The sequence below is a fragment of the Ochotona curzoniae genome, unplaced genomic scaffold, assembly GCF_017591425.1.
Source record: "Ochotona curzoniae isolate NIBS_2020 unplaced genomic scaffold, NIBS_Ocur_1.0 scaffold_4506, whole genome shotgun sequence".
Lineage (NCBI taxonomy): Eukaryota > Metazoa > Chordata > Mammalia > Lagomorpha > Ochotonidae > Ochotona > Ochotona curzoniae.
Window position 1 is genome coordinate 20,245,340 of NW_024467119.1, and position 25,242 is coordinate 20,270,581.

At 41.8% G+C, this 25,242-nt stretch overlaps 1 protein-coding gene and 1 non-coding gene across 2 annotated transcripts in view; both read right to left on the bottom strand.

Moving 5' to 3' along the window:
• The window catches only part of CCDC158 (coiled-coil domain containing 158), a 55,739-nt gene extending 38,725 nt beyond the window's left edge, over positions 1 to 17,014 (bottom strand). The window contains exons 1-8 of the mRNA XM_040966800.1: positions 16,893 to 17,014; positions 15,993 to 16,135; positions 11,822 to 12,039; positions 6,476 to 6,585; positions 6,035 to 6,362; positions 5,292 to 5,368; positions 3,231 to 3,341; positions 1,856 to 1,970 (exon numbers count right to left, since the gene is read on the bottom strand). Of these exons, the coding sequence (XP_040822734.1) occupies positions 1,856 to 1,970; positions 3,231 to 3,341; positions 5,292 to 5,368; positions 6,035 to 6,362; positions 6,476 to 6,585; positions 11,822 to 12,039; positions 15,993 to 16,062 (1,029 nt within the window). The 5' untranslated portion in view covers positions 16,063 to 16,135; positions 16,893 to 17,014. The remainder of the gene's footprint in view (positions 1 to 1,855; positions 1,971 to 3,230; positions 3,342 to 5,291; positions 5,369 to 6,034; positions 6,363 to 6,475; positions 6,586 to 11,821; positions 12,040 to 15,992; positions 16,136 to 16,892) is intronic.
• A 7,345-nt stretch (positions 17,015 to 24,359) lies between these two features.
• On the bottom strand, positions 24,360 to 24,476 carry LOC121147660. Its single transcript, XR_005882460.1, has one exon. It is a non-coding gene; the product is annotated as a U5 spliceosomal RNA (small nuclear RNA).
• Positions 24,477 to 25,242: the final 766 nt, after the last annotated feature.

The following is a 25,242-nucleotide window of genomic DNA, read 5'->3' on the forward strand; positions in this document are numbered from 1 at the left end:
TCGCTCTTATGTTAAACTATTACAGCTCTCCTATTTCACTGTCAGACTATACTCTCACATCTGGCAAAATGTATCCCCCTCCACTAAGCCCAAGAAATAAGGCATCCTCTCCTGCCGGGAAACCCTAATCACCTTGAGGATAAAGTCTTGACATTTCCTGTAGGCTTGCTCTGCCCAGACTGCAGCAACATTCCTGCTAAGGAATCGTCAGGGCAACAGTTCAGGCTGACGGAAGAAACTAGAACACAAAAAGGCAGGCCTCGGGCAGGAGAAAGCACATGACCTCCCCGGGCAGGAGAAAGCACACGTCCTCCTTGGGCTTGTGTTGAAGCAATCCAAGGCCCCACAGGGCTTCTTGGAGGAGGCTGTGGCCAAAAGGGTCTTGCTGCAAGGATTTAGGCTGGGAGCCCTCCCAGGAGGTGTACAGTGGAGGCAGAGTTATTGCAGCTGCAACCCACTGGTCAGTCTCGCCATCAATACAGTAAGCTTCCAATCAGCACCAGAAGACAACAAAACAGAGTCAAAATCATATGTGACAAGGTAAAAACAGTTTTGTGAAACTTGACTCCATTGCATGTGTGTCCTGGATTGTAAGGAGACCTTTACATGCTTCATACTATGGATAGTAATCAAAATGAAAGTCCCTGACAGAGAACTCAGCTCTAGTATTGAGGTGATAGCTTCATGTGATTCTCTACTGCTTACATGTTAACAAAGTCATGTATAAATTTCACAGCCTCACGTTAAAGGGGGAAAGGTAGAAGTCTAGTTTCTGTGATTGAAATGAAGACAGACAGCCCCCTCCTGTGGCAGCACCAAAATGTGGCAAATGTGAGTTACCAAAAGGATGGCAAGTGTCCAAGAATTCATGCTAAGAAATCGTGTTTCCCACAGAAAGCTATTTTGTTCCTTGTACTCTTTCCCAGTAAGAGTAATTTCACTTTATAAAGGGAATATTTCACTTTATAAAGGGAATATTCATATTTCACTTTTTATAAAGGGAATTGATTTCATTTTATACCTACAGATTCAATACAGCCAAGGTAGGAGAAACTGACTCCAAGTGGTGATCCGAACTGCCCCTAACTTCACTCTGCTTGAAAGGAAACATTCACGAAACAGGACACTGGGGCAGATGGAAACTAACACACACCCCAGATGAACAGAGAACAATGGGCACCCTTCTCCTGGGCAGCAGACACAAGCTCCCTGGAGCGACATCTCTATTCTTTGGAGTCTCTACTATTTTTTAAACAGTTAAAATTAGTAAAATCTAAGCTACATTTATCTACAGTAACTGGTATTGAGTGGTTTTTCTTTAGCTACTGGAAGTAAAAGAAGGAAAACAACAGGATGATAAATATCAGATCTGATATGAAGAGTACTCACATGCTGACAAATGAAGACTTATTTTCCTAAACAATTTTTTAAAAAAAGTATTTAGCTAATCTTAAAATTTCTTCAATTTGCTAGGCACATAATTATTAAAGATTAGGAGCTGGTGTAAAAGAGAAAGCAGGTTTCAGAAACGTGGTTGTGGGGAGAAGAGTTTCACTGATATGTAAGTATCTGTCACAACTAAATCTTACACAATTCACATGTCCCATTTTTGTTTTCAGCTTTTAGAACTTCAAGATGCAATTATGTCTTTTAAGAATGAATTAGTCTGACCACACAATTTAAACAAAAATTCTCTACCCACAATTTAGATAATTTAGTGTCTTCTTACTCTAGCTTATTAACTTTTTAAAATTTGAAATTATTGCTTTGATTCCTCTTTTCAAGGAGGTTGCTAAGAAATAAGATGCATTCGCATCCACAGCCTGTGGTAGGAGAGTGGAATCTATGAACGCACCTTATCTTCATACATCCTTTTGGCTTCCCTCAGCTCTGAACGCAGCTGAGACACTGTGGATTCCAGGTCACTGAGCTGACGCATGTACATGGAATTCTGGTTTCTTGCTTGTTCTCTAAGAAGGATTCAGAAGGGGAATCAAACACAAAGCAAACTAAGAATAAACGTGAAAACTAAAGGTACTCTAGTTTTTAGACACTAGCTATTTTATATGGCACTCCAAGGTTAACAGTCTTATTTTCAAAAACTGCTTCCCAACAACTTCAGCTCAAATACAATTAACTGTCAAATCTGATTGTTAGGTATTTAGGAATTCAATTACACATCAATTCAAATTATAAAACTTTTTACATGCACATTTTATTTTATTTATACATATATATATACATATTAGAGTATCTTAAGCTCATGAAATTAAAAGGTAAGTTTATTTTGATGGCAAAAAAAACAGAACCCATGCAGTTTTTCATAATAAATATTTTCCATGAACTTCATGAAAACTGTTCATATTATAGTGTTAGAGGCAACCAAGATGTTAAAAGGTCTATGTTAGAAGTGGGTTGAGTAAGTCAAAAGCAACTTGAATTTAAAGTAAAAAGAAGTTTCTACAAATAACTTGGGCCACACTCCCAGGCTTAGGCTATAAGGGTCAGTGGGTCTTTTGCAGACAAGAGCCCACTGTCCACCGCACCCAGGCTCAGGATGTAAGTAAGGGTCAGTGGCCCTGATAAGGGTAAAATAGCCCCATGGTCTGTATTTCATAGATATGTTACCTATTGCTTTGCATCTGTAACCCCTTAGCTTAGAATAGTTTTGTCTTGTCATGATGAATAGAGACTTGAGGCATTTCGCGGGCCTTTAGCTGATTGGAGTGTTTCATATTTGCTTTGAAATGATTGGAGTGTTTTTCCCTGGGCGCGGGCTTTGCTGTAACGGCCTAACTGGCCTATAAGAATCTGGCTTGTCCCTAGCTCGGGGTCTTGCTTCATCCACCGGTGCTGCATGTCCGTGTGAGGAGCTTGACCCTGGCTAGCCAGCTCAATAAACTCTGCTTGCTGATTGCATCCACGTCTGGTTCTTTGCTATTCAACGGAGAGGCGATTTTGGACCCTAACAATAGATGCAGCCTGTCACTTGAAATATGAATAACATTTAAAAGAGCCAATCCCAGAAGGTCTAGATACTTGCAACAACAGTTTCAATGTGGTTAGGAATATTAGCTACTATCTTTCAAAAGCAATAGTTTTTCTATTCATCTTAGTATCAGAAAAATTTTAGTTTCATTTATAGATTCTAAGATATTAGAACAGGAACTTAATTAAAATGATGTCTAAGATAAATGACTACCAATTTCAAACCACCAAGATGCACATACTGAATGATTTCCAGCTGGCTTTGGATACTATTGGCTTGGCTTCGAGCACTGCTAGCTTTCTCAGTAAGTCCTGTTATTTCAACTTCATGTTCACTTATTAGCTGCTCAATCCTACAAAAGGAATGTACTGTTTGTTACTTAGTAGGGAAGATATTACCTGACTATAAATTATTTTTAAAAATTACTAATTTACAACATTCTTAAATTTAGTATTTTGCTTTGGCAAATAAATCTAAACTACTATTTTTATAATAATTGTCTGCAAGTCCAGAATCTTTTATCTAAATTCTTTCAACACCTAGGTTTTAGATTCACAATTTTAAGATGTTTACAATAGTAATAAATTGCAAGTATTATATATTATATGATACATCCACTGAGATCTTGGAAAGTATCTATATGCCAAGTACATATGAAATAATGCAACAACAAATTTATAAATATCCCAAAACAAGACTTACAAAGATTTACACTAGCTTTTGCCATCAGCTCAGTGACAAGCAGTCTCCCCCACCCCTACTTTAGCCAGGTTTTACTTTGAACCAGCCTCTGTAGTCAGCTTCAGCCTGGCCTAGTCTTACCAAGAATCCTGCCAAACCAGTTTAGAAAGAATCCTCCCATCTTTGATATCTCATCAGATTCAACACCAGGATATCTAAGTCCTTAATTCTGCAAGAATCCTTCTATCCTTGAAGTCTCTTAGTAATTTTCCATACACTGATTCCTCTCAACCTGCACTTGACTAAAAATTCCCATTTGTCCTTAGTGTATTGGGAGCTAAGTTTAATCTCTCTATCCTGTTAACTCTCTGGAAAGACACGTGAGTAAAGTCTTCCTTACCACTTTAACAAGTGTCAGAAAACTTATTTTTCTTTAACATATGTTTTGAAGTGGTAAAAAAAAAATGTGTGCTTCAAAGGTCTTGAAATTGAGGCTGAGAGACTACAAATAATATATATGAGTTAGTGGACCTCAGTCAAAAACTTATTGTTACAGTTTGAACATAACTTAATCACCCAAACACAGACACTGTGGCCCAGACCAGTGGCACAAGTGGTTAAGGTCCTCGCCTTGCATGCCCGGGATCCCATATGGGTACCAGTTCTAATCCCAGCAGCCCCGCTTCCCATCCAGCTCCCTGCTTGTGGCCTGGGAAAGCAGTCGAGGATGGCCCAAGGCTTTGGGACCCTGCACCCGCGTGGGAGACCCATGAAAGAGGCTCCTGGCTTTGGATCTACATAGCATTGGCCATTGCGCTCACTTGGGGAGTGAATCCTCGGACGAAGATCTTCCTCTCTGTCTCTCCTCTCTGTATATCCGCCTTTCCAATAAAAATAAAAAATAAATCTTTAAAAAAAAAATAAACCCCAAAGTCATGGTAAAGACTAATGAGGCAGGAGATGTTGCACAGAGGATTAAGCCATGGTTTGTAGTATTAGCATCTCATATAAGCACCAGTTGGAGCCTGGACTACTCCACTTCTGATTCTACTAATGCTTCTGGGAAACGAGTGGAAGATGGTCCAAGTCCTGGGGCCCCTACCACTCACCTAGGAGACCCAGAGGAAGCTCCTGACTCCTGTCTTTGGCCTAACCCAGCCCTGGTTGTTTGAACCATTGGGGGAGTGAACCGGTGAGTGGAAAATCTGTCCATGTCTCTGCAACTCTGCCTATCAAATAAATTAACAGACCTTTAAAAAAAAAAGAGATGAATGATAATGATCAATGAACTAAAGATGGAGACTTAACCTAATGATGGCCCTTATGAAGTGGGCCCAGTGGGAAGTCTTTAGGTCTTGGGTTGGGAAGCTTGCCCTGGGGGATGAGGTTCTTAAGAAAGGTGTGGCTAGACAGGAAGGCAGTGCTCCCTGTGTAGGTTTCCTGGCTCACCACATGACTCCTTCTGCATGTTATTCTGTCCTCAGATGCCAGACTAATGGGGTTATCTAGTCTTGCAATGAGACACTCCAAAAAGTTAAGCCAAAATAAACCTCCTATCTTTCTAAGAAGCTCTGCCTGGGTTCTTTAGTTACAGTGATGAAAAGATGAATGAAACACTCACCTATCTTGATGTTGTTGAAGTAGTAGTTCTATTTTGTTCTGTGATTCAGATTTCAATGCTTCAAGCTGCTCCTCTACCTGGATTTTAAAGAGTTATTGATTTATATACTGGCAAATTTAAAGCTTGGAAATTTTCAACTTAAGAAATTCTTTTGAGAGATGCAAATGGACATAGTATAATCAAATAAGTTCTATCGATATGTTTTCTTAGCCCTTTTACTTTGAACATACACTCAATGAAGTTATGTAAGTGAATCCAGTTAGTAGTTATTGGGAGAGACTATTATGGAAGTAATTTCTATTACTTCAGAGAACAAAAGCAAGAGCTTGGCTTACTTTCAAGAACTTTAAAATTATATCCCTAATGGTAACCTTAATACTTTCTAAACACTTATTTATTTGAGACAGGCAGTGGAAGAGTGATAGGGAGAAAACAGAAAGGCAGGGGAGACACTGCAAGAGTAGGACAGGAAAGAAAAAGAGAAAGGGAGGAATGGAGGAGAGATGCACGACCACGATGGCTGGGACAACGCGGGGACTAGGAATTCTATCCAGGGTTCCCATGTGGGTGACAGGAATCCAACTACTTCAAACATCACCCAACTACTTGAGCAGGAAGCTAGAATCAGGAGTGAGACAGGAATTGAACACAGCTATTGTGATGTAGGACATTGGTATCCTAACCAGGCTAAACAACCACCCATCTTAACATGTTAATATAAAATTGGTGTTCTCACCACTTACTGGAAATATCCTCCCTTTAAGATAAGAAATCTCTGTGTCTAAATCTCTTAGGATTTTGCTAATAGTTGAGCCCAAGTTGCGGAAGTGTATGGTAGACAGGCTCTCATGTTCATGCAGTTTCTTGCCTGAGGCTTCTTCAAAGTCAACTAGGATGGATCGGATTTCTTGAAGCACTCCCTCATGACTAAGCATCATTTTTCTCAGCTGCTCTATCTGTGTGTTGCTGTCTTTTAGCATGTCATCCTTGAGGCATTTGGCAGCTTCAAGTTCATGAACTGTATTTTGAAGCTGATTTCTTAAATCCTCCTGGGATTGACTCTCCCTTCGCCTAAGAAATAAATGAAAAAAAGAAAGAAAGAACACTGATAAAGTTCACATTCACAAAGTAATTCAACCATAAACTGTAAAGTCTTAAAATAATTTTAGATAACAAATGCAAACCTGATGTCAGCCACTGCGTCTCTCTCCATCTGCATCTCTTGAAGTTTTGTTTGTAAGTCAATAACTGACTGTCTTAAATAAAACTTTTGTTTCTCATGCAGTTCATTACTCTTTAAAACAAAACAAAACAAAAAAAGACCATGCAAGTTAATCTTCATTGGAACAACACATTTCCTTATAGGTAATAAATTCCAGAAGGTTATTTGTTATTCGTTTAGTTTTATGTATATACCACTTCCTTCTTCTGCCACTGTAATTCAGAACCCAAGTAATCATTTATTTATTTATTTATTTGAAAGAGTTACAGAGAGAGAGAGAGAGACCATGCCACTCTACAGATGGCCACAGTGGCCAGGGCTTGGCCAGCCATCATGCCCGCAATGATGGACATATGACTGTGTATGAAGAACTATATGTCAGTAATGATATAGAGGAACTAGGTGGTTAAGGGAATAAGAAGAAAGGGGGTAGAAATGAACTCATGGTGGGGCAAAAAAAAAAAAAAAAAAGACTCCATGGGACAAGAAAGAACAAAGAACAAAGACCTCCCTGAGCTAGCCACAAATGCAGCCAGCTTCTGGCTCAGAGCCACCACCTTACCATGTCAGGGTAGGAAGAAATTGCTACATGCCCCATTGATCACCGTTTTATATTACAGGGAATTCTACTGACTTTCACTTTGGCCTAGAAAACTGACTGGGATCTGAACAGCTGCTGGACTCAGTAGAGAAACCCCCCCACTCCCTCACCACAGATTGCCACACTGTACAGTAAAAAGGCATGCAGTGTGCCTTCATTCCTCAGTGTCGCAGTCAGGGTCAAGGCAACGTGTGCAGTGGAGGACAGATGCCATGCAGCTTAAAACTGTGGGGGTTTTTGGACATTAGCCCCAGATACATGTTCTTTGAGCCAGGGGGCTCACCTTAGTTTCTGAGGACTAAAATGAGAAACAGACCATGAAATAATCTGCCCCCACACTGAGAAATCTGAGTTATAACACCCCCTGTTCCCTGCTACACCAGTCCTGTAGCAATTAGTTCAACAATCTCTGCTGTAATCAGCCAAGTGGATTTAGGGAAGACCCTACCTGCACTCCATCCCTATAGGCTCATACCCTCCAGAATAAAATCTGTAGGCCTTAATCAAAGTTCAGTTCACATCTTCTACTCCTAGGACTGTTGGTAGTATAATCCACATTACCAGTTAGACTGTCACAGCTAAGCCTAAGGAAGGATCCACCCATAATATTATATGGTCCTAAAGCAAATGTAGTCAGTGCCACAAGCTCCAACATCATTCAGGTTTACCAGTAGGACAAGGGGACACCACCCATTTCTCCCTCAATACCAAGTCTATACCACTTTAAAAAAAAAAAAAAAAAGATTTATTTGTTTTTATTGGAAGGGCAGATGTACAGAGGGAGGAAAGGCAGAAAGGAAGATCTTCCATCCGATGGTTCACTCCCCAGGTTGCTGCAATGGCTGAAGCTGAGCCAATCTGGAACTAGGTGCCAGGGGTTTCTTCCAGGTTTCCCACATGGGTGCAGGGTCCCAAGGCCTTGCTTGGGCTGTCCTCAACTGCTTTCCCAGGCCACAAGCAAGGAGCTGGATGGGAGGCAGTGCCGTCGGGATTAGAACTGGCGTCCATATGTGATCACGGCTCATGCAAGGCGAGGACTTTAACCACTACGCTATCATGCCGGGCCCCAATACCAAGTTTCTATCACTTTATCCAGCAAGACTGACACTGCACCAAAGATACACACCCAGGGAAATCTTTATTCATCTCCAAGCTGCATGTGTATCCCTACAAACCATAGCAGAGTAGACCAGTGAAACATACGAGCAGCAAAAATAAACAATTCCATTTAAGAAATAGAAAAAGGATGTTGACAGGCATTTTTCAAAGGATGAAAGTCAAATGGCTGATAAAAATATGAAAAAATTCTCAGATTCTCTAACTTTCAAGGAAATGCAAAAAAACAGCCAAACAAAAATCACAGTGAGGTTCCAGCTCACCCAATGAGAATGGCTGTCTTATTGAAATCGTACAACAAGAAATGCTAGTAAGAATATCGGAAAAAAAATATACTCTAACTCAATGCTGTGGACACCTAAGCTAATGCAACCATTACAGAATAGAGTATAGAGAGTTCTCAAATTTCTCAGAAAATGGATCTGCATGTGACCCAGCCATTCTACTCCTGGGAATATATCTAGACAAAATGAACTCTGCCATGAGGAAGTTTTCTCTACCTCCATGTTTAATAGCAGTGCAAACCACTAGAGCTAAAATGTGGAACCAGCTCAGATGCCTATCAGATGGTGATTGGATAAAGAATATGTGATAGTTATACATTTTGGAATGCTACTCAGTCATAAGAAGGAACAGAATCTTGTCTTCTGCAACAAAATGGTTCTACCTGGAAATCACTATGCTTAATTAAATAATCCAGTTCCAAAAATACAGATGTAATGGGCACATCATGATGGCTCAATTGGCTAAATCCTCCCCTTGCCAGTGCCAGCATCCCATAAGGGTTCATGTTCCGGATGCTACACTTCCTATCTAGTAGCTCCCTGATTGTTGCCTGGGGAAGCAGCAAAGGATGGGCCAAGGCCTTGGGACCCTGCACGCACATGGGAGGCCTGGAAGCAGCTCCTGGCTTGCTTTGGATTGACTCATCTCTGCTCTTTGTGGCCATTTGGGAAGTGAACCAACAGAGGGAATATCTTTGTTTCTCCGTCTTTCTACAGGTCTGTCTTTTCAGTGAGAATAAATAAATCTTTTTCTAAATAAACAAAGGCAAATATAAGTTATCTCTGATCTGCAACAACTAATACACAGAACACAAATGTAATGTTTGTGAGATTAACATAGTGGGAATTAACAGACGTTCATAACCTTTGTGCTCCAAAATAACAGTAAGATTTCGACATTTTTCTTTTTTTTTTTTTTAGTTTGATATGTCATGACATCTTTACATGTTGGAATGTTAAGTGTATTACTGTGAAGTAAATGAATTTGTAGCAAGTTGGAGGAAAAAAACAAACGAGTGGATATGAGGAATCTCCTAAATCCATTTTATACAAAATGTGAAATCTACAAATTTTATACAAATAAAAAAGATTGAACAACAGCAACAAAAAGATTTATTTATTTATTTGAAAGAGTTACAGAGAGAGAGAGACCATGCCACTCCTCAGATGGCCAAGGTGGCCAGGGCTTGGCCAGCCCAAAGCCAGTAGCTTCATTTGGGTACCCACACTGGGGGACAGGAACCAAGTTGGGCCATCTACAACTGCTTTTCCCAAGCCATAAGCAGGGAGCTCTATTAGGAGTGGAGCAGCTGAGCATTGAGCCGTCACGCGTATGGGATTCCACTGGGTCACGTGGCAGTTTCACCATTACCCTATAATGCCAGCCCCCCTCCAACTAATAATCTCTCACTAGGTTACTAGGATACACTATTAGTTTTCTTGTCTCAAGTCAGGCTCTTATTTTAATCCATTTCTGTATTTTACAACAAATATAAAATAATAAATCTATCTTCTGGGTCAAAATAAAAACTGCATAAATTTCATTCCTGGGGGCCGGCACGGTGGTGTAATGGTTAAAGTCCTCGCCTTGCATGCTCCAGGATCCCATATGGTCACTGGTTCTAATCCTGGCGGCCCTGCTTCCCATCCGGCTTCCTGCTTGTAGCCTGGGAAAGCAGTCAAGGATTACCCAAAGCCTTGGGACCCTGCACCCATGTAGGATATCCGGAAGAAATTCCTGGATCCTGGCTTCGGATTGGCATACATCGGCCGTTGTGCTCACTTGGGGAGTGAACCATCGAATGAAAGATCTTCCTCTCTGTCTCTCCTCCTCTCTGTATATCCGTCTTTCCATTAAAAATAAATAAATCAGGCCCAGTGGCGTGGTCTAGTGGCTAAAGTCCTCGCCTTGAATGCACTGGGATCCCATATGGGCACCGGTTCTAATCCCGGCTGTTCCACTTCCCATCCAATTCCCTGCTTGTGGCCTGGGAAAGCAGTACAGGACGCCCCAAAGCTTTAGGACCCTGCATTTGCATGGGAGACCTGGAGGAAGTTCCTGGCTCCTGGCTTCGGATCAGCACAGCACTGGCCATTGCACCCACTTGAGGAGTAAATCATCAGACGGAAGATCTTCCTCTCTATTTCTCCTCCTCACTGTATATCTGACTTTCCAATAAAAATAAAATTTTTTTAAAAAGATAGAAACATAAATTACATTGGCATAAATTTGGCAGTAGAAGCCACATGAACCTCAATGACTTTCTATAGAGGGTCTTCAATACAACAGCAGATTGAGAAAGAATCTCCAAAGTCAACACAGACAAACGTTATTCTAAGGACTTAATAAATTTGTAGAATTTTTCCTCTAAATGTCATTTAAAGTCTGAGGCAGTAGAAGTATGTGTTACTGAGTACAATACAATCTTCTAGTACAGAAGGCACGCTCAAATGGCAATGTCTGATGGGGAATACTTCTAACACTGTCTACATGAAATAATTCAGAAAAGAAAATGCTTGAAGTGAACTGTAATGGACAGGAAGTTTGTCAGGCACAGTGGGCAGAAAAGAGGAATTGGCTAGGAATGGCATGAAGGTCTAGATAAGCAAGGTACAATCAGGAAAGAGCAAGTGACTTGATATTGTTGGACCAGCAGGCTCATTTGGAGAACAGACTGCAGATGAGGCTACATGCGTCTAAGTTACACACATCCAAGTGACGTGCATCTATAGGCTATGTGCATTTAGATAACATGTATCAAGGCAGGTTAGATCTTGGAGCTCCTTACATTTGATGGTACAATATGTGAATTTTACAAAGAAGACTGGGATCCAATATGCAGTTGTAAAGCTAGTCTGGATCTAAATAACATTCACTTAAAATTTTTAGTAAATAACTTCTATATACTATTTAGCCCCCATGTATACACATATCTCTAAAAACTTATCCTACACCCTTATTTTTAAAAAAAGAAATCTGGTATCAAGATAGCAGAACTGAAGCAATTAATTATAGCTACAGATAAACATGTTTAATTATAACTTTTGAGCTACTGAAATTTCATTAAAATTGTAATAATTAAATCAAAGCACCATAAATAACTATTAAATGAAAACAAATCTTTAGACTTTTCATTAGCTTAATTTTAAATACCAAAATATGAGGTATATATCAAAGTAATAGATTTAACCAACAAATATACTGTTAATTTCTTCATCCAGGAGGTTTACTCTATTCCAAGACAATGTGCATCACACCATCAAAATGACATGGCAGGAGAGCCAAGAAGAAAAGAACACAACTCACTTCATTTAGTCTTTTCTGTAAATCTTTGACTTGATGTGAATATTCTTCCAAAACACGTTCAATGTGCTCTTTTCCAGGATAAGGAATGACTTTTCTACGAGAATCCAGTTCTGCTTCATATTTTGGAAAAAATGGAATTTGTGTCAAAGTCCCAGGTGAAGATGTGTTTTCAATTATTGTACCACGAAGAGAAGACACAAAAAACGAACTTGAAGGACCTAAATGTTAAATAGTTTATTAGTGAACATATTTGTAAAATAATTTGTCCCAAGAATTACACTAGGTGATTTCCTTATCAATTCTGGAGGAGCTTGAGGTCTCATGGGGAGAACGGGCCAGGGAAGAATAGTGAGAGCTCTGGGAGGGATGAGCCAAAGCATCAAAGAGCAAGCAACGGACAGGGAGGGTGAGGGAGCTCCAACTATTCTTGGCCTGAATGAGTAAGAATTAACCAGTCGGGCCCAGCACAATAGGCTAGTGGCTAAAGTCCTTGCCTTGAATGCGCCAGGATCCCATATGGACGCCAGTTCTAATCCCGACAGCCCCACTTCCCATCCAGCTCCCTGCTTGTGGCCTGGGAGGGCGTCAAGGATGACCCAAAGCCTTGGGACCCTGTACCCACGTGGGATGCCTGGATGCAGCTCTAGATTCCTGGCTTTAGATTGCCTCAGCTCCAGCCATTGTGGCCACTTGGGGAGTGAACCATTGGTGGAGGGTCTTCTTCACTGTCTCTCCTCTCTGTGTATCTGCCTTTCCAATAAAAATAAATAAAGCTAAAAAAAAAAATAATTAACCAGTCTGGAGATATGAGAAGGAGGACAACCAGGATTTGTGAGACAATCATTACAGGTGAGGGGACTTGAGGTAGCCTGGGGTATTCTGGTGGGAAGGAAAGTAGCAATCAGAATGAGAATGAAAACAAAGATCAAGCAGCCCCTTTGTGGTCATGCCAAGGAGTCCAGATTCTGTCTGAAGAGCCCTGGAGAATCATTAAAGGGCTTCAAAACAAGTTTGTTTTTCAAAAAGGCTTCTCTGACTTCAGTGCACAGAAATGACTAAAACTGAAGGCTTTCAACACCGTAAGCAAGAGATGGCAGCAGTCTGCCCTAACACAGAGGCAACTGTGGGAACAAAGCAAGGCACTGATTTAAGAAGTATACGGGGTAAGTAAGAGAGAGGGAGGCATCAAGGGGGGTTGGGGTTCTGCTTCAAAAATATCCATGTAGAGCTGATGGGTTTGTTATTAACATATTTTGGCTCAAAAAAGGATTTGGAAATTGTGGCATATGACTTCTAGTGTGTATCTGAAGTCAATGGGATGATCTTAGAACAGAGGAAGTAAAATTCAGTAGGAGTCAAAGGAAACCCAAACAGATTTTAGAGAACTGCATTTGCGAAACATTGCTGAGAGACAGACAATATGCTATAAATGGAGGTTTTGAACCTACAAAATTCCATTAGCAGGCTCAGCTAAAAAAACATGCTATTCCGCTCAGTTTGAAATATGCTCTTGTTATCCAAAAGGAAGGGTGACTCAAAATCAAATGTGAGTCCTAATGTGGCGTTCCTAATGGAGTGCTGCTTGAATCCTAGCTACTCCACTCCAATCTGTCTTCCTGCTAATGTGCCTTGGTAGCCACCCATAAGGAAGACCTCATTGGAGTTCCTGGTTCCTGGATTCAGCCTGACTTACCCAGGCTATTGCAGCCATTTAAGGAGTGAACTCCTTTCTCTCTTTCTCTCTCTCTCTCCCCCACCCGCTCCTCTGTTGTGCTATCTTTCAAATAAATAAATCATTCAAAGGAAAAAGTAAGAATAAATGGGGGAGTTCAGAGAACAAAAGCAAGAACTATGGAGAATTATTCCTGGGTTTTGAGTCAATCAAGGAACAGTCTACTTGTGTCCACTGTATTTCAGTATTGCAATGGTCTCAGGAGCTCATGTTAGCTCCTACTTGACTAGGAGCAGTGCTAGTGGCACTAGTGCTTATTCCTCCAGAATGAAAGGGCCTCTAATCAAGCAACCACATTTCATTACAGGGAAGGCCTTCATCCACACCTGAACTTCATTTACATGAAGCAGTTTGGGCCTTGAGCTAATTCTGTAATGGGACCAAACTCTTGGGAGCCTTCTCAGAAGAGTATTATGTATGTTAGAAATTTAAATAATTTGTGACTAGAGAGCACCTGGTAGTTTCAAGATATATCTAACAATTCTTGAATATTTCTCCATTTAGTTGGCAGAAGTTAATTCTCCTCTTCTTTGTAAGAAACAAGAGATAAGACTTTATGCATAAGTATATATCAACGAGCGCATTTCTGTACATAGTATTTTGCTAAATTGTAAAAAAAAAAGAATGAATCAGAAACTTGTGAAAACAGCTATCTATGGGGTACAGGGATAGCTGAAAATAGTAGAAAAGATATGGATGGGGCAGTAAGATTTTATCAAGTACACTGTGCTATAAAGTTTTTGGTTTTGAGTCATGTAAATATTGGAAAATTTTAATAACAAAACAAACATGAATAGCAAATGGATCATCTCACAGAGAAAATTGCAGTTCCTTCAAATAACTTGAGAACACTGTATCCTGCTTCTAGTCTTATGTTACCCAGTGGGAAACTTGTTAATTATGGTAGTGTTGGTACAATTATGAAACTATTTCACGTGTATTGTAAGAGAGAGAAAATCAACAATGCATTAAGCTTTTTGGATATTGGGATTTTTGCTGTAGGGGACATAAATTTGGACTGGAGAAGATGAGGAAGGACATTATGGTACTGGATTTAAATTCGAGTTACCAGTGTAAACCTACGATAAAAAGATCCATTTGCTAGGCTTTGCCACTAAGGATCGTAGCCGCAACGGCACCAGGAACATTATTCATGCAAGATTCTGATTTCTAAAACAATTCCTCCCTGCAAGGAACCAGGGCTTGTTAATAAAATGGCTGGCTTCAGGCCTACTGGAACAAGCTAAGTATGACGTGAGCCTGGAACATTTTGATATGTCAAAAAGCAATGAAGTAAAGCTCATGGATTTAAAAAAAATAAAGAAAGAATCATGTATTTAAAAAGGCACAGGAGCCAACACAATTCAGTATCAAAAAGAGTGACAGCATTGTATTACAGAATTTTGAATTTAAAACAATCTGTTATAATTAAGAATGCTTGTTGCCCAGGACTCCTCTGGGGTCTTCCACGTGGGTGGCAGGGCGCAAGCAGCTAGGCCATCCTCTGCTGCTTTCCCAGGAGCGTTCACAGGAAGTTGGATCAGAAGCTGAGTAGCTGGGTTTCAGACCAGTACTCTGACACAGGATGTCAGTGTCACAGGCTTAGCGTGCTATGTCACTTCACTAGCACCAATTGTAGGCAGTTTTGCTTTTGAAGAGCTAGGGAAGGGCAGAAGGCAGAGGACGGGAGAAGCCTAGGCCGTGCCTTCCCTCCCTCTGCCTCAATGGGCTTCTGACCACACCTCCCAGGCGGCTTCACTGCAGTTCCAGCTCCTGCCTCTAAGCCTTACCCAGCTCCCCTTCTCACTGTCTGGCTAAGGCCAAGGAGTGATTGCAACTTTCTACATTTGTCAGTCTGATTGTTTCATCCCTATAGCTCTTCTCATTCGATGAAACCTTTCCCCTGTATTACGAGCTACCTGTTCGCTCAAGCTGTGTTCATTTCCCCAAAGGCTGACTCAGAAAAATTTGAATCAAAAACAATGGCCTGAGCCAAAACAGAGGCTAAAATTGTGTTACAGAAACATTTTTCAGGGTGTGAGGAGATGATCTGGGGCCTGACTGGCTGCGGGAGTAGACGAATGAAAAGGAGTCAAAATATTGAAGAATCTGACACAGGGCAGACCAAGATCAATAGAAGGAAGAGAAGAACTTAGGGAAACACAGTGCAATACACTGAGGGTAAAGTACCTCAACACAGAAACAGTTTTAAACTAAAGAGGTAACATAAACATAGGCTAAGACATAGACATGCCCGCTGAAGACTGAGCAATTTCTCCCTCAAGAAAGGGAATTATAACCAACATGGCTCACACCCTCAGGGCAGGCTCTGTGCCTTGCACAACTGAAACATACTAAAAAACCCAGCAGCTTGAATGAGTATTATGCAGAGTGCTTAATTCTAATTCCTTCTCTACTGGTTTACTAAAGGGTACATACCTCCATTGGATGTGATGCCACTACTTGATAAAAGATCTTCACTGGCTGATTCACAAGCTTTTTGTTCCATGTTAACTGTTGCTACCTCTTCTGAAGAGATCTTGAAATATGGTTGCCTCCTTGTTTGATTCTTTAGTTCTTGTCTATGAAAAACAGGGATTTCATCTTTAGTAATAGGTACTTTATGAAAAAAGTCCACAGATGAACAGAAACTGTTAACAAATAAACTAGCAATAATTTTTCCTTCAGACCAGTCATTGCACAGAGGTATTTTATTACTACATAAGTTAATAAGTGAAAGAATCTTATTGTGAAAGATTACTGGTTTTAACAAGCATGTGAGTTATTAAAAATAATTATTGAAAAATAGGGAACTAGTGCAGTAGTGTACCACCAGCATCCTATATGGGCACTGGTTTGAGTCCTGGCTATTTCACTTTCAGTCCAGGTCTGGGCTGGTTGCCTGGAAAGGCAGCAGAGAATGGCCCAACACCTTGGGCTCCTGCACCCATGTGGGAGAAGGAGGAAGCTTCCTGGTAGTGATTTGAGCTTGTAGTGATTTGAGGAGTGAGTCAGTGGATGAAAGATCTTACTCTTTCTCTCCCTCTGTGTGTAACTTTTTTTAGTAAAATAAATAAATCTTTAAAGAAATCCATGAAGAAAATGGTAACAATAAAAGCAAAAAACAAGACAAAATAGAAAAAGAATAGATCAAGCTAATAAATTGAAATCCTGGTTGTTCAAAAAATAAAAAACTAAAAACAGATATAGCAAAAACTATCCAAGTGAAAAACATAGAAAGATCTTCCTATCCAAGAAAGATCACATATTACATACTTATTATTTTTTGTATTAATTAATCATTATAAGCATAGTGTTAAAAAAAAATCAAACACCAACCTGTGTGTTAAGTCTTTTTTAACAGACAAAATTCCGTTCTCTTCACTCAGAGTTTCCTCCTTTTGATTACGGAAGCGCCATCCGTCAAAACTATAATTAAAGTCAAATTCTACCTGAATATATTTCATGCCATCATCTTTAGGAAATAAGGAGTAGGTAGGGAGACGTTCCATGGAGAATTATAGCAAATGGAATTTTAGTCAAGATTGCTAGGCAATGTAAACATTCCAAACAGAGAAGACTGGCACTTGGTGGGGAACGGGGTGTACAATCTTACTTGAACAAATTTACCATGGATGTTCTTATATAATTTTACTTACACTTTAAAGTAGTGTGTTTAGAGGTTCTTTAGGAAGATGAATGACTCTTAGACAACTCAAATTACTGGGTAATGTTATTGTTAACTACAGACAGATCAAAACCATGAGGCATGAGCAGGGCCTGTAGAACAAAGTCCAATACTGGGAAGTGGTAAATTAGTCCACTCTGCTTGGAACCAGAATCTTTAGTACCAAGCAGTAAACAGGACCAAAGAACAGGTTAAGGAAAACAAACCAGAAGTTGGAGAAGAGAGATTAAAGGAGAAGGCCTGAGTTACTTGGTGGAAAAACCAGGCTTGGTTACTCTGACATATGATAGTAAACACAATATACTCATGAATTCAGTACCACTGATTAATAATAGCCCATTAGAAAGCAGCAGTCCTTTGGTGGGGACTTTTTTTCTTAAAAATTAGTAATTTAGAGGCCAGTATGGTGGCTCAACACGCTAATCCACCGCCAAACACCAGCATCCCAAATGGGCATGTGCTCCTGTTCCAGCTGTTTCACTTCTGATCCAGTGCCCTACTTATGGCTTTGAAAAATAGTGGAGGGTGGCTCAGGGCCTTAGGACCCTAGACTCATGTGGAAAACATGGAAGAGCCCCTGGCTTCGGATTGGCTCATCTTCAGCTATTGCAGCCACTTGGCAAGTGAACCAGAGAATGAAAGATTTTTCTGTCTCTTTCTTTCTGTAAATCTGATCTCCACTGGCTTACTCCCCAAATGGCAACGGTCAGAGCTGAGCTGATCTGAAGCTAGGACCTTCTTTTGGGTCTCCCACGTGGGTGCAGGGTTCTGAGGCTTTGGGTGTCCTTGACTGCTTTCCCAGGTCATAAGCAGGGAGCTGGACAGGAAGTAAAGCAGTGGTGACATGAACTGGCAGCCATATGGAATCCTGGAGCTTGCAAGATAAGGATTTAGTCATTGAGCCATTGCATTGGGCCTCCCTTGAAAATTTTTAAATGACCGCTTATTTGCAAAAAATGTGCATTTATTCCTTTATCTGCCAACACTAACTGTTATTTTACATGACTTAGAATAATAAAATCTGCATTTACAAAATATTTGTAATTCAGATTTTTCACTATTTTAGATTGACCATGTTCTCAGTTTAGTTAAGACACTCATTGGGCCCGGCGCGGTGGCGCAAGTGGTTAAGGTCCTCGCCTTGTACGCCCGGGATCCCATATGGGCGCCGGTTCTAATCCCGGCAGCCCCGCTTCCCTTCCAGCTCCCTGCCTGTGGCCTGGGAAAGCAGTCGAGGACGGCCCAAAGCTTTGGGACCCTGCACCCGCGTGGGAGACCCGGAAGAGGCTCCTGGCTTCGGGTCGGCACAGTATCGGCCCGTTGCGCTCACTTGGGGAGTGAATCATCGGATGGAAGATCTTCCTCTCTGTCTCTCCTCTCTGTATAGCCGCCTTTCCAATGAAAAAATAATAAAAATAAATCTTAAAAAAAAAAAAGACACTCATTGACATTGTAAGAATTATAGTATTATCCCTAGGGCCATGATTGTGGCATAATGAGTTGAGCTTCCACCTACAATTCTAATATCCCACGCAAGTAGTGGTTTAAGTCCTGACTACACCACTTCTGATCCAGCTTTCTGTTAACATGCCTGGGAAGTCAGTGGAAAATGGTCCAAGTACTTGGATCCCTGCCACCCACCTAAGAGAACTGACTGCTGTTCCAAGTTTCTGGGGTCAGCATGGCCCAGTCCTGACACTTGCAGCTATTTGGGGAGCCAACCATTGGACGGAAGATGTTTCCCTCTCTTCTCTGTTTCTCTGTCACTCCCTATCTCTCCTTAACTCTGCCTTTTAAATATAAAAAGAAAACTTTTTAAATATATTATTTGTATTATTAAGCACAAAGGTTAGGGAATTATTATTGATTTCTGAAAAAGAAGGGTGTTTGCCTTAATAAATCACAAAAACATTAAACTCTGCAGTTGGTTGATTTGGGGATAACACAAACTTACCTGTGTTTGCTTTAAATCTCAGAAAAACACAGGAAACTGTGTTGTGCCATCCATTACAGCAGGTGCCAAACTTTTCTTACCCTCAAGCCTCAATTTCCACCTTTATGAGCTTACATTTATAATTTTCAATCATTTGTGTATTTATTTAAAGATTTATTTATTTTTATTTGAAAGGCATATTTTATAGGGAGAGCAGGAAAGATATAAAGGATCTTCCATTCACTGGTTCACTCTTCCTCTCTGTCTTTCCTTCTTTCTGTATATCTAACTTTGCAATAAAAAATAAATTAAAAAAAAAAAAGGCAAGTTGCCTCTTGTCTCTGCCCTGCTCCATGTGGTTACCAGCTCTTCTGTTTTCCCATCGTGTTGCGATGCAGCATGAGGTCCCCACCAGATCAGCCACCCAATCTTGGACTTCCCGGTCTCCAGAATCACAGAGTAATAAATCTCTCTATTTCAAATGTAGTTACTCTAAGGGACTCTGTTAGAGCAATAGCAAATGGACTAAGACAGAGACCCGCTGGGGAAGTCCTGCCTAGGACTCAACCCAACTCTAAAACAGGCCAGTGACAGAAAGGGGATTTGCACTGCTGTGGGAAAAGGAATGAACTGCAAGTAGTTATAGAGGATCTTTTTTAGATGATGGAAATGTGCTAAAATTGAATTGCATAACTAATGTACTAACAATTACTGGATTGCACACTTAAAAGCAGGTGATTTTTACGGTATGTAAATTGTACCTAAGGAAAAAATGTCAAAAGAAGCAGACTGGGTGAGTATGGGAAGTATAACTCAGCTGCCTTAACCCTACAAGGCAATGAATTCAACCTGAACACAGCTCTCTCCTGCACTTTGAGAACTCCAGTGTCTCTGCATCCCAGGCAGCCACAGGATGCTGGCAACAAGATTTTGCCAAACCTTGAAAGGAAGCAGTTTTAGATTTCCTCTTCAACACAGATTTGGCCCTCCATCACCAATGGTCTGCTACTTTTATTTGATATACAAGCAGTAGATGCCAATCAAGGTTTAGCTAAGGGGCCAAGCCCAAGATTCCTTTTTACCAGGAATCTTGAACCAGGACAGAGTGATACATTACTGGGAATATTTTAAGTGCTTTTAAAAATTGTTTTAAGTGTTAAACTCCTTCCTTAAACACCACTTAGTTTCTTTTGTACAAATTTCCCCTTCAAATCCTTTCCTTGGTGAGATTTAAGGAAACATACAGTGAAAAAAGAACCAACCCAGCAATTGCAACCACCAGCTGATCAGGACGGTGGACTGTGCTGGGTCCTGTACTTGCTAGAACACACAAGAATCTGGTCTGGGAACACCACAAAGTTTCTTTGGGGATCTCCCCAACCGAACTGCCTGACTCAGAACCCTAACCAAGAAAAGACAGAAGACAGAACAAGTCAAGCAACCACCTCAACTATATGTTGGCAGTGAAATACTGGGCAAACGGAGACTCTATGATGGACTATGACAGTCAGTGGATTCTTCAAGGACCTCATCATGCTCAGAGTGGCGAGACTGGCAGCAATTCATGGCTGGTAAACTATCAAAACCACTTGAGCAAGAATCTCAGAGCATGCCCCACAATTGGGACCTGGAGTGGGTAGGAAACTGGGTGGGGCTTCTCCCTCAATATCCCCCCTTTACCTCAGATACATGAAGGAAACAGTATGGAAATGATAGTCTTACCCACTTTCCTGTAGCCCTTGAACCTTTTTACCCTAATTAACTATGTAAAGATTGTCAAAATAAAAAAAATTTTTAAAGAAAGGTAAAAATAAACAAATAAATTAAAAAAAGAAAACATACAGTGATCTCCACTGGTATACCAACTATTGCCCCAGCTATTAGTATTAGTTTCCTATAGTTGCCAGATCAAATAACAACAGGCTTGGCCTAAAACAGATATTTACTCCCTCCCAGCCCAAAGGTAGCTCACAGAGCTGAAATCAAGATGTTGATGCAGCTGAGCTCCCTCCGGAAGCTCCACAAGAGAAAAGCTCCTCTTTTGGCTGTCAGCTGAACAGTCACATGAATTCAGTTTCTGCTTCTATGGACACGCTGCCTTCTCTTCTGGGCCCATCATATCTGCACCTTGCCCTTAAAATCCCTGTGCTTGGGCCCTGTGTGATGGATGGCACAGTGGCTAAAGTCCTTGCCTTGCAGCCAGGTTCCCATATGGGCACTGGTTTGTGCCCCAGCTGTCCACTTCCCATCCAGCTCCCTGCTTGTGGCCTGAGAAAACAGCAGAGGATGGCCCAAAGCTCTGGGACCCTGCACCTGCATGGGAGACCCGAAAGAAGCCCTGGCTTGCCGTTGTGGCCACTTGGGGAGTTAACCAGCGGGTGGAAGCTCTTTCTGTCTCTCTTTCTCTGTAAATCTGCCTTTCAAAAAACAAACAAACAAAAAGAACCTTTAAGAAAAAAAAGAAAGAAAAGAAAATGTGTCTCCCAACAAACCAGAGGGCATTGGTGCTCCTTGGAAAAGCACAATAATAGTGGGGTTATTGACGCATTATCTTTCACACAAGATACTGATGTCATTCAAATTAGTACCTTCTGCAGGTAACTTGATGACCTGACTTAAGAAAAACTTTTTTTTAGCCTATCAAGAACATAACAGGTAATTTATAGACAGCAGACTCGAATCAGCAGACTCGAATCAGCATTAAACAATAGTAAAACTACAAAGACAGACAGGGGGAATCAAGAGCGATCCTGACAACTTCTTAACAGGAGTTCATATACACAGAGCAGGGGAGCGGACCCCAGAATGGAGCAGGTGGACAGGAGGAGGCTTGTATCCCAACCCTGGAGACTCCTGGATCCTCACAAAGGACTATCAGTAAGGGCACCAAGGACTACGTCCCAACCGCCAAGGAGACCAAGAGGGATTGGAGTGCCTTCGGAGGCCAAGAACTCTGAGGTCATCCACTCCCGTTTGGATCTCCCACATGAGATGGAAGAAGCCCAAATCCTTCCTTGCAGGATCAAATGTCATCGGAACAACAGTCAGGAGCTATGAGTGGTCTGCAGAAACAGAAGAACAGTAAACTTCCTTTGGGACTAGGGAGAGGAGTTTTCTCTGGTCCTTACTTAGTTCCAACTTTGGATCCCCACCCTCTCCTGCAATGTCCATCAGGGTAGCTCCGGTGCCCCCGCCCCCCCCCCCCCGCCAAAAGCAAAACAAAACAAAACAAAACAAAAAAAATAGAATAGATAAGCAGAGAACAACAAGGAAAGTTTAGAACCAGATGGAAAACCTTCAGCGTGGACTCACATATACCTTACTGGTAAGACACGAAAATAAGTTACTCCTCATTGGGGTATTGAAGATTTCTCTGCACACCCCTCCTAAAACTGTTCTGCACCTCAACTGTTGACATATGCCTTGTTAGAGTTATAAGCCAGTTTGGACTACCCTAAAATCCGCCAAGTTCAGTAAAAATTATGCTTCAACACTATAAACTGCTAAATAAAAAATGAAAAGACATGAGACAGCTGAATAGTACCCTATAGCCATTTTAAGGTGTATAGCAGCCAGTTGTGTATAAACTAAAATAGAAATGTCAGTGAGTAGTCACAGAACGTGATTAAGAACTTGCATTTTTTAACATATTGGTCACTCAATACCATGTCAATTAACTCCATAGTGTTGTAAACTGTTGTTGATGTTGTTATGGCTTTTAATTGGTCAGGATGATATTTTGCCAGCTTTGCCTTCAGATCAGAGATGGTCTCCCCAAGAAACTGTTGAATTTATCTGGACAATAAGATGCAGGACACTATGCAAAATACATGCTTGCAATGAAATAATTATGATTGGATTTGAACTGTAATACTGCAACAAGGTGGAGGAATCCACCATAAGAGGAGGGTATGGGGAGTGGTTGGAGGAATCCCAGAGCCTATGAAACGGTATCATAGAATGAAATGTAACAGCAACAAAAAAAGATTTATTTATTTTTATCCCTGCTGCCCCACTTTCCCACCCAGATCCCTGCTTGTGGCCTGGAAAGGCAGTCGAGGATGGCCTAAAGCCTTGGAACCCTGCAGCCGCGTGGGAGACCCGGAGAAGCTCTTGGCTCCTGGCTTCAGCTTGGCTCAGCTCCAGCCTTGCAGCCGCTTGGGGAATGAACCAGGAGAATCTTCCTCTGTCTCTCCTTTCTATATCCGCCTTTCCAATAAAAATAAATCAGAAAAAAAAAACCCTGCATTAATACTACCTGCTGGATCTGGATTTATCCCCCTTCCCCCCAAATCAGGGACTAGTTCTGGTTGTAAGGAATTATTAGAATATCCCACCCTGGACCCGGTGCCATTTCCTCTTCCTCACAGCTCTGGTCTAGCCATCTACCAATCAGGTGTAACCCGGCATTCTGCCTGAGAATCCCACCCTCAATCTTTCAGCCCCTTCCCCAATCCTGCCCACTCACCAATCATCCCCAGGCATTCACCTGCAGGCAGCAATCCCCTGGGTCCTGCCCTCAAACCCTCCCAATCCCGCCTCCCCACCTCCCCACCTCCCCACCTCCCCCCACACACACCTTGCAGACAAAAAGGCGCCCAGGTGCGGCTCTGTCTCTCCTCCTTCCGGCCTCTCTTTCCCCCTCCCCTTTTCCTCCTCGCCTCTCCTCCACTCCCACCCCCAATCCCTAAGATGCCTTGTTGTGTCTGGCGTTTTCAGCTCACAGTAAAGAACCAGGTTGCGGGAATTAGCTGCGCGTTAAATAACTAACACTGGTAACTACAAAAGCTCTCCCCCAGTTAGCTTCCCCTGGCCATTTATTTAGCTGGTGACTTTTAACCCCTTACTGCTTTCATTCCATATTTTGCTCTTAAAACTTCGCAACTATTGCCTGCCAATATCCTACATAAATCCTATTTCTATCAAAGGAATGGTGCCCCAGTCCTTTGAGATGACAGCCTTCCTGCCACTTAAGGATCCCAAAGCCGCTATTAACTTCTCAAAATTCTCCACATGTAAGGGTTGGCACAGTAACCCAGCAAAGTTAGCTTTGCACATGCAACATCAGGTTGCACGCGGGGATACAACGCTGCTGACGGTTCTTCCCTCAACTACATTACATCTGCACAACAACCACAGGAACAACAAATGGGAAATCTAAGTCTTTCTTTTGACAACAAATGTGAGCTTCGCTGGAAGCGAAGCCTCAAAAAATTGGATAAAGACTCAGATTTGTTCCTCTCCACGGAAATCTTTAGTAAAAGGCGAAAGATTTATACGATCTGAAGAGAAACCAGAGTATGATTACAAGGTGAGGTATCCACGCACCTGAAGAGCGATCATCCTTACACGCTTAGGGTGACTGACCGCTTCACTGAATGCACGTTATCCCCGTGGTATTTACTCATTCAACCATTTCTAACGCTGCAACGCCCTACAGTAGTGTAGAGGCACCCTCGGGCGTGGAAATTAAGTTTCGTGGAGCTGTCTTCCCCGAGGTGCAGTATGAATATGCAGATCGCAGCCGCGGGAGGCGAGGCGGGGACACCTCTAAGCCTCCGCCCCGCGCTCCGGTCCTCCCTACGGTTCCGCGCCCCGCCTGCCTTTTGGGCAGAACTGAATGATTCAGCCGGGCTTGCGGGTGTTTGGGGTTTGATCTCACTGTTAACCGGCAGCCTTGGCAGACTGTGACCCAAAGGGAGAATTTGGGGGCAGGTGGTTACTAGTTTACACTCCTGGATGCCCCTTCAATTTCAGCTTCCTGCTGGCTCAAGAAATTGGCTTCCTGACTTGACTGAGTTCCTGGCTCCTGCTTCGGCAGGCAACCCAGCTGCAGAGCAGTGTGGGCATTTGGGGAGTGAACCAGCAGCGGGCAGGCTTGCTCACCAGCACTCTGTCTTTCCTTCTTTTTGCCAAGCCAATAAACAAATAATAGTATTTATGTATCTAAATACAAGGCTGAGATGTTATGATGGAGGGAAATGGTGCATGCATGCCTGATCACAAAAAGATGGCTGTGACGAGAACCTTACACAAAAGCCACCGCCACGTCACCAACAGCACCTCTG